We start from the raw sequence: 9,611 nt of genomic DNA, 5'->3' as shown, positions 1-9,611 counted from the left end.
TTCCTGGCAGCATACTGGATTTCCGAAGAGGCCTCGATGCCTATCTGTTCATAGCTGCGCAGTTTGGCCTCGAGCTCATGCAGATACTCCTTCCGGCGGGCGCGTGATCGGCCTGAAACGAGTACCGTTAGCGAACATCCTCGGTAAATCGAATGCTCACACAGAGACGTCTGGATGGTTTGCAGGCTGCAAGCTATCGCCACTCTTCATGGTTGGACAGCTGACAGCTGACAGCTGACGATAGGTCGTCGTCGTCCAAGGAATCCACTCACGTTGGTTGTCCCTGATCCTAGCGAGATTCTGTGCCTTCTGTTATGAGCCGTTAGCGGAGTGCTTAGGAGGTGATAGATGCAGACGTACAGATATTCTGCTGTTGTCACTCATGGTGATGTTTGATACGAAGCAAAGCGGGCGAATAGTGATGGATACTGAACGGGTTGGGAAGATGGCTTTTCAGTTGGGTGATCATCCTGAGTAGTATCATTCCAAACTGATGGCATCCCGTAGTCTTAAAGAAGAAGGCAGTGGCAGAGGGACGAGCAAGCCACCTGTGCCCAAGCGCGCTGCAGGCCTCATCCTGGCCGCCCTGCGTAGGGAGCGTAAGGGTGTAAGTGGGAGTGTGCCTCGCCTCTGCTGCCGGGGTTACAAGCGTGGGAGTCTGAAGCGGACGGGCCCACAGACGTGATGGTAGACCGGGATAGAGCGGTAATGTTACGAAGACGCGGCCGATCCTGTCAGTTCTTTCGGCGACCGGTTCTAGTCCGAATGTGACATAGCGCCGATGGCTAGCGCGCTTCCCTCAGCTCGGTGACTGCCCTTTTCAGCTTCAGCCTCGGAAATTGGGGGTGAACGAGTTTTGCAGCCGTCTCACAACACCACGTCGCATCATCTCCATCGCGAATTATCTCGCGTCATCTATCGCGCACTACCCACGACCCAGATTCCACCGCGTCGGAAACGTTCCGAGAACACGACAACCAGTCTGGTGGCACTCGACAAGGATCCCAATCAACAACCCCAGCATGGCTATTGGTCAACGAATAACGGCACCGTACGCCGGCCTTTTTGATCCCACGCGGTTTGTAACCTCGTGGATTCTCCCACCAGCCGCCCTCTTCGCTATTCGCGCGCTATTGGCCATTTACGCATTTACCACGCTCTTTTTCATCTTCGGCTGGAATGGTACCCACGGCAGGTCCGACGCTTCGCAGCAATCCTTCTCTTTCTTCACGGTTTTGACGTATTGGGGTCTCGCCTTTTACTATGCCTTTGCCGCTGTGCATACCGGCAGTTACTGGTTCACTGGAACTTCGTTTTTGGCACGATGGCCCAAAGCGCTACAGGTGGCGCACAGCATGTTTTACTCTACCATTGTAGTCTATCCGTGGATAGTGACCAGTAAGTCAACTTACATAAAACGTTTTGCCAAAGTCGCGCCGAAGTACCTCGAGGCAATCTCGTGTTCCCTGCAACATCGTTTTTGGAGAACTGGCAGAATTTATTGTCTGAGCACGCTGAACTAACACACAACAGTTGTTTACTGGACACTTCTTGCGGGTCAATTCCCCACCACTTTCGCTCTCTGGTCAAACACGTCACAGCATGCTCTCAACTCGGCGTACGCCCTTTTCGAGATAGTTATCCCCCGAACTGAGCGACTGCCCTGGCTCGACCTGATTCCAATTATCCTCCTGTTGGCTCTTTATCTTGGCCTGGCCTACCTCACGCATGCGACCCAAGGCTTTTATGTATACCCCTTCCTTGACCTTCAGAAGAATTCTTCTGGGCTAGTCGGAGCGTACATAGTGGGTATTCTGGTCGCCGCGATTATTATCTTCTTGATTGTCAGGTATCTCATCGTGTTGCGCGTCTTTGTCACTGAGAAAAAGCTAGGGAAGACTGGGAAGACTTCAACGCGTCAATACGCGGCGGGCGCTGATGAATATCCTTTACACAGCACCATACAAAAATAGCGCGCGTATTCTCGTCGACGTTGGAATCCCCAATGGTGGACTGTTATTACAATCGCGCCCTCAGACCGCTCGCTTTTAATACGCCATATAATCTAGTCTTTAATTCCTCTGTTACGTCACTCATTCATCTGCTGTCAACCGCCATCGACCACTCTCATCCCCGTTGCTATCGGCTACTATTCCACCATGGTGATCACTGAATTGGCATGATTTGGTGTGGCGCACCAGTCAGATGCCCACCTCACAAGGCGACTCCTGCGCGGCTGTCTATTTGCTTCTTCCTTGTTCTGCAAATACTGTGTAGCGGCTGCCATGATGCCTATTATCGGAACCTGGCTGTCTCCGATAGTAAGCTGCGACGAAACCATCGGCATCAACGGCATGGGGTCTATGAGGATGATCGGCGAACACTTCGCGAAGTGCATTAAATCGCCCCAGTTCATCCCACGTCAATCCCCTAGCTACCCGTGCGGGATGTTTGCTTTTGTGGCGACATGTCGAAGCTGCCACTCCGCTTTGGATCTGTGTTCATCATAGCCTCGTGTTTACTAGATGTGGGTCAATTGGCCGTAGTGGGTTCAAGAGGCTGTTAAGGTATGAGAGACGCCCCCACATACATGCATCCGGGCGTCGATCATGCTGCAACTCGAGATCAGCCATCCATGCGTCTTCCATGCGCACTGTCACAGCCGCCCTTCAGACTAGAAGGACGCGCATGTGACGAAGCGATAGCCAATGGACTACACACGTGAGAATCGGCTACCCAATCAATGGTAACACGTGAAAGCAAACGAAGGAACACTGACATGCAGCGCCATGATGGCGCATAGGCATTGAATGACATCAATCACCACCTCCATGGACCTTGATTCTGTCAGTAACGGAAACGCTACATGATGCCAGCACGAGCTTCTAGAAGCGCTTTAGCTTCGTCTGCCTGCAGCTGCAGGGCTTAGCGCTGAGCCGTTCATTAATTCGCGCAGGCTTGGTGTTGATTGGCCGCGCAAGAAAAATCCTACACTCAACAGTGCGTGCGCATCTGCTGGAAAGTCTGCGCACCTATTCTTCGGGGCCGCCCGGTCACGAACAACTGCTGCGTTACATCGGTCTACGGCATCTTTCACTCTTTACACGATACCAACATGACCCCTGACATGTAGCACCCCTCCTACTGATGCACGCCGAGAAAACTGAGAGCATGTGCCATGTACTAATCACTTAGCTATGATGGCGTCTGGCCCGGTCTTGCTCAATTCGGTCTGGTACTTCACTGCCATCCCGTCTTCGTTGCGCCGTCAGTACTATGCGATTGCAACGCTTGGGCCGGCGGCTGTCAGACTCTTGGGCAGCAGTGACGCGACCACTTCATGAAATGTGGAGGAAGTCATCTCGAATCCCAGCTGTCTCATGGTGGAGTCCGGGGCTTTGATCTTGACTACGACAGTACGTCACTGGTTACTTAGGCAGCTGTGGGATCCAGTTTCAGCACCCTTAGAAACCTAAGTGTACGCTGCGATACCATTCCATGACCGTGGAGTTCATTCCCATATATTTCTTGGACAGTACGCATGGATATTCAATACATGTAAGTTTCAAGGATCCCGTCCCGGTCCCGACAAGCGGTGTCTCTACGGCACGTCGGGACTGGCCGGAGTTCTATCCTTCTGGCAGAAGCTTGGAGGCGTACCAGCTGCTCGCACAGACGCGTTCTTACCAAATGAACCCTGGAATCCAACCTGATGGAGACGGATTGCCGCTAGTTTTGTCCAGTAGTCGAACTTTACGCTGATTATCCCCAGGCTCTCAGCGTATTTGCTCCGAGAGTCAAGCCAGCGCTACATTGTTACTACCCTTGGACGTTTCAAGGCAGACCTTGGATGGCACTGCGGTAATCAATCATTGTATCCGTCTGATGATCACCGATGGCTTGCAGCATCGTCGCCAGGATCAAGCCCTCTAGGGTTTCGAATGCGATTCAAGAAGGCAGGTGCTTGCTTGCTCAGGCAAACACAGGTAGGCGATCGATCGGATGCTGTCGCTGATAGCGGCCGAAGAACTGGATCATCACGACCGGATGTGACCGACTGCCACAGCTCGACTACACAAGTGCGAGAATCTTTCCGGTTTCATTTCGATGCAGCTTTGCGATGGTGCATCCACCTCGCACACTCTTTACAAGCAGGCTACATGATACCCAGACACCTGTAACCCCGCCCAGGCGTAACCTGGTCACCTGGGGAGGACTTTAGTCCATGTACCACAATCATCGCTTTCTCTGCCGCTATCGTGATAGCGCTTCTGGCCCAAGGAAAGATTCCGCTAGTCGCGGGTATAAACAGCATGTGAACGCGGAAGCCCGCTGTACTGTGGAGATATTCTGAAGCGCAGATGAACAGCAAGGATAAGGACCAACCCGTCACTACTGTCGTTCACTATAGCGGTGTTCCGTCCGCCAGGTCCTTCGTATTCCTGCAGGATTCGAGTCTATTCCAAACACCCCGGCGAAAACACGTTACAACCGTTCCAATGTTGCATTGACGTGGCTTGCGCATCAGCACATCACCAACGAGCGACGCGCACATGCAAAGTGCCCCTGCGCTGCGCTTGCGCATACCGTAAGGAGTAGCGACATAGGGTGCGCATTGTTTGGATGCCGGCTCGTTCCTGAGCTACGACTGCAGAAGTGAGAGGTCCTGCAGTTCTGTCGCATGTGCATGCGCATGTGAAGTTCGCGTACGAAGTAAGCGCATGTCAATGCTGGAAGCGCTTAGGCACGGCTCGAGCGTGGGGGCCTGACCGATGATAGGAATGCTGCGTGAGTGGCTCATTGTCGGACGTCGGAAATCTCCATATCGATCACCTTTGCTGAGTTTGCAGGAGGTTGCGGCACGTGCTGGGCGACTGTCTCGGTTGACGGATGTCTGTTTACCTGGGTATAACGAGCCCTTGAGGTTTGTTGCGCGGAAGCAGTACCTAGGTATTGTGAATCTCCATGCGACTGTCAAACGTGCAGTAGTACTACAAAGCCCAGACTGTAGCCGCTAGATGCAGCCGGATTCTAACAGCATCTGTAAAGTCTCTCGATTTGCACTCGACACAGCGTACCAAGTTTCTAATCACCAACGTTGAGACCTCGAAAAGCGTCCCGAAAAGGTAAAGTTACCGAGGTAACTTGCGAGCACCTACCCCTTCATCTCAGAACCATCTCGTACTCCCAACGGCAAGCACAGCGCACGATCGAATAAACTTCTACGGTACACAAACTCTCTCGGAGTGACAAGACAACGGAACCATGATAGAGGTCATCTACATCGTCCGGCACGCGGTACGTATTAAGCTAACCTCCGTCACCGCACTTCACGCCCTCCGATGCTTTTACACTGTAGTCGAGGAAAGTCTTCCGTTTCAGGCAGCTACTTCTGAGCCATCTCCGTCCTTGCATTACCTCCGCAAACATCTCGCTTCCCTACACCTTCGCGTGTATCACATGAAACGCCACCCTTCACACTCGCACATGCAGATCTGTCCCCTAGCATGGCACTCTTCTAACGTGTCCTCCGGGGTATCTAGTTTCGCGCCAACTGGTCCGTAGACCCCCAAACGGGTATCTACACCGCGTCCATGGCGACCCCGACCGGAATCCCCACTGATCCGCCTCTTACGTCCAAAGGGGTGGAGCAGAGTAAGGAGTTAGCCGAGTACCTGAGCAAGATCGAGCCGCCAGTGGACAGAATCTATTCTAGCCCCTTCTACAGGTGTCTGCAGACGCTCAAGCCGTTTAGTGACAAGCTATTCAAGGAGGGCAAGGCAAAAGGAAGGATACGGATCGATCGCGGTATTGGGTTCGTGCATACTGAGTGACACAGAGGTAGGTACTGTGCTGACGAGTGCGTAATAGCGAGTTCTTTGGACGCGCACATTTCGAACATCCTACTCCGCCGCATCTCGAGCTCCTGACACCTCACTTCCAGAACCTTGACGATGAGTATGCATCTGTACATATGCCAGGGTCCAAGGGCGAGATGATCGTTGAGCTCCATGAGCGTGTCAGAAACGCACTTGATCACATTGTCACAACTCTAGACAACGACCCCGAACAGCCAAAGACTGTCTTGCTGTGCACTCATGCCGCGACTATGATAGCAGCCGGTCGGGTACTTACTGGACAGATTCCAGAAAACCCTGATGAAGATGACTTCCAATGCTTCACTGCTGGTCTGTCAAAGTACGTAAGAAGATCAGCCGATCCAGAGAAGGGCGTCGCAGGAAACTGGACTTGCGAACTAAACTCCGAAACATCCTTCCTCTCGGGTGGAGCGGAGAGAGGCTGGTAAGTGCAATGCTGTTTCTTTGTCGTTCTATCTCGTGCTGCGTCCTTATGACATCCAGGTTCTTTCCCTATCACAGGAAAGACTGGCCAAGGTCAGAGCCTACAACACACGGTTGGGGTATCGCATCGACGCTTCTCAACATTCAGCTCCCACACACCCCAATCGACGAGCACCTCCCGATAGCCCCGTAACCTTACGTCACGGCAAGTGGCTAACGAGCGATGATGACAGGCATTTCAGCGGCGAGGAGAGCTTCGTGGATTTCTCAGATACTGGCATGAAAGGTGACGGGGAGTCGAAATTATGAGGTTGCGGCACGTTATACTGAGGATGCATATGTGCAAGCTTACATTGTATACTCATGCGGAGGGCTATGATTCAGTAGAAGTTTACAATTACAGCTGCTATGTGTAAAATGAGAGCCCCATGCACTCGGCTCTACTTCGCCCCTCCCTTGCTATAAATCCTAAGATCGACCGTTCCCGCCCGTCAAGTACCGAAAAAATGATGTGCCGGCCTGTACCTGACCCACAGTCGTTCTGGCGGCCCATCGTTGGGTTTGCGCAACGTTGTGGCGAGCACGTGGGATGTTTTGAACCCAGATGTGAGTCCGCCGCGCGGTTAATCGCTGGGGAGCGGGGCGCATTCAACCGACCCGAAAAGAACCCTGACCACACAGAAAGATCAAGAGGGACCGATCTGGCTTCCGATAAGCCCAATACTCGAATCTTTGAGCAATTGTTCGCAAGATGAATATGGGTTGGCTTGGTGATGTACAGGTTGGGGAGCTAAAGGTTGGAAGGCATGGTGTGCAGCATGGGCAGTGACGATACAACACCATGGCGACTGCAATGGTGGCACCGAACAGCAGGAACCGAGTCTGCTATGGAGATCTGAGCAAAACTTCATCCATCAGATTTCCGTTACCAATACAGTGGACATCAGACTCCCACCTATGGGTCCCTAACCCCATTATCGTCCCAAACGCGCGGAATTGCACTCACCCAGGCGTCGCACCCTCGAACTTCTTGCCATCTTTACTTTACTAAAACAACCACGTGCCGCCTTCCTACCTTTCTCTCGACCGTTGCGACGATTACCTCTACGTATCAACGCGAACCAGACTCCGCGATGCCACACTACGAAATCCACCACGTTCACTTCCTCAGCAGATACCAAAAGCGAGAGCTTTCCCATGCACTCACGGCCCTCCACGCACGCCTCTTCGGCACGACCCCATTCCTAGTCCTAGTAACCTTCCATCTCGCCTAGAAGGCTACCGGGGGTGGCCACACCGACTCAGACACCCAGTACATGACGCTCGGATACCAACGTGTCTGGACCAACTACATCAACGTACACTTGCAACCCAGCGCCAATACCAACCCGATCGAAGAGAAGCAAAGGCTCAATGTGCTGGCTGAGGGGATCAACAAGATGTGGAACAAATACGCAAGACCGCACATGGGCCGGCTTCGTTTCTGGATATCGGACAGGCGACGTGAAGAGATTGCGAATGCGGCTGACGTGAATGCGCCGGCGACGTTGCGGGACATCAGGTCGCTGCATGATGTCTTTGTCATGTGGGATGTTGCTGTGCATGTATCTGTGGACAAGATACGTGAATGATGTGGTTGTGGTTCAAAAAAGGGCTGGGATTGGACGCAAGGCGATGCAGAACTTCGTTGGGCAGGGAGCCAGATATGGCGATCGTCCAGGCGCGTAGGCTGGGAAGAATGCTTCAGATTTCACGGGGACCTGAGGCCAACGTGTGAGCACAATCAGCCTGAACCTTCTGGCATTGTGGGTATCTTTATCCAACGTCATCCTATCATGCTATCTTCCCAATTCGACATGACCTTTACAACTCCAAGACATTGTCCTAGGCGCTCTTTTTCTCCGGTTTTGTATCCTCGTCTTGCTCTTCTTCGTCAACATGCATGCTCTCTGCAAACCCGACCCATTCGTTCATTCCTCTAACGAAGGCGTCCCCGCTTCCATCCACCTCACCACCGTGACCCCATATTATGACCTCGTCGAACTCTCCTACTTGTTCCGCTATCTGGACTTCGACGGGCATGCTCTCTTCCACCTCAGCGTCCTCGTCGTCCTCATCTGCAGGCTGTTGCGGTTGCGTTCGCGTTTGTGGTAATTGCTTATCGGTGACATGTAGGATAGCGCCGGTGTAGTTCTGAGGAAGAGGTAGCGTTGTGCCGTGGAGGTGTCGACCGCGGAAGTATGCATGTCGCTTTCCTAGATGGACGTCAGGTCTGGTATCCACACCAACATGGGGTTTGAAAGCTACCTTTGTCATCTGTTTCAGGCTTCCAGTATCGTTCTGCGTCGTTGATGGGTCCATTGTGGTTTATCCGCGCGGGGAGCAGATTGGGTGTGCATTTTTGAGGTTTGGAGGATTGAATTGACAGCATGTTGATGGCTTGTTGACGTCGGCGATTGCGTGTATGGTGAACCAAGAAGTGATCTCTCAATTGTTTAGCGATATCCTAACTCGATTGCACGGAAGTATGCCAGAGTGCAGCATGTGAAAGGTGGTTTACGGAGCACGCGTCGACGCGCCGTAGCGTGTCTCCGCGGAGCACGGACCATCTTCAGACGGGGTGCTCACGAGCTCACAATGACGACGGAACCGCAGAAGCACACGGTCTTGGCTTGATATAATGAGCTCCCCATCCATCCTCCCTCCTTTGCTCAATTCTGGTCATCACCACAGTTGCCTGTCGCCAAGTTCACGCCTTCCAGGTCCCCTCTAGTGCAGCTCGGAGCCCGCGGCCGCCGTGGCTGTAGATTCACCGATCGGTCAGATGCTGCCTACCATACAGACTTCTAAGGCCTGCAGCGCTCATGGAGAACTCCAGAAGATACTTCCTCTTATCGCTGGCCGCCTTGACTCGAAGTAGACCTACGATTGCAAGGCTGAGACGCGTGATGAGTTGTGCCCCTGCATAACTTGCCCCTCTCACGCATCTCGGCGGAACATTTCTATGGACCCTGCACCGCGGCTTCATCCACCAACGTTCTATTCCACCATTACCTGAGCACACGAACTAGCAGCCAGATGCCAGGAACGGATATGAATACGACGGCGTATTGCACCGGCCGCCATCCGGATGGCCTCGAACTCCGCCAGCATGTAAGGATTACAATGATCTTACGCCGTTTGCGATTTTTAGGCGGATCGACGGCGTCATAGATCACTCGAATTGGCAAGGTTTCCTCGCCCGATACTGCACCTCAGACAGAATGCAACACGCATGGCTTCGAAACGGCGCAACCGGACGCACCGTGT

General features: G+C 53.0%; 3 protein-coding genes across 3 annotated transcripts; 2 read left to right on the top strand and 1 right to left on the bottom strand.

Moving 5' to 3' along the window:
• Window positions 1-1,022: 1,022 nt before the first annotated feature.
• On the top strand, window positions 1,023-1,973 carry J4E78_000143 (uncharacterized protein; the record flags this gene model as incomplete). The annotated part of the gene is made up of 2 exons (XM_049360809.1): window positions 1,023-1,398; window positions 1,534-1,973. The coding sequence occupies 2 exons, from the start codon at window positions 1,023-1,025 to the stop codon at window positions 1,971-1,973; spliced, it is 816 nt and encodes a 271-aa protein (XP_049226092.1).
• A 3,292-nt stretch (window positions 1,974-5,265) lies between these two features.
• J4E78_000142 (uncharacterized protein) lies at window positions 5,266-6,611 on the top strand (the record flags this gene model as incomplete). Its single annotated transcript, XM_049360808.1, has 4 exons — window positions 5,266-5,298; window positions 5,544-5,815; window positions 5,872-6,303; window positions 6,536-6,611. 4 exons carry the CDS (start codon window positions 5,266-5,268, stop codon window positions 6,609-6,611), a joined length of 813 nt encoding a protein of 270 aa, XP_049226091.1.
• Window positions 6,612-8,186: 1,575 nt separating this feature from the next.
• J4E78_000141 (uncharacterized protein) lies at window positions 8,187-8,733 on the bottom strand (the record flags this gene model as incomplete). The annotated part of the gene is made up of 2 exons (XM_049360807.1): window positions 8,187-8,557; window positions 8,610-8,733. The coding sequence occupies 2 exons, from the start codon at window positions 8,731-8,733 to the stop codon at window positions 8,187-8,189; spliced, it is 495 nt and encodes a 164-aa protein (XP_049226090.1).
• Between the last annotated feature and the right edge of the window lie 878 nt (window positions 8,734-9,611).

This window comes from Alternaria triticimaculans, assembly GCF_023758025.1.
Source record: "Alternaria triticimaculans strain BMP 0046 chromosome Unknown scaffold_1, whole genome shotgun sequence".
NCBI lineage: Eukaryota > Fungi > Ascomycota > Dothideomycetes > Pleosporales > Pleosporaceae > Alternaria > Alternaria triticimaculans.
This window is presented reverse-complemented; position numbering and strand designations above follow the sequence as displayed.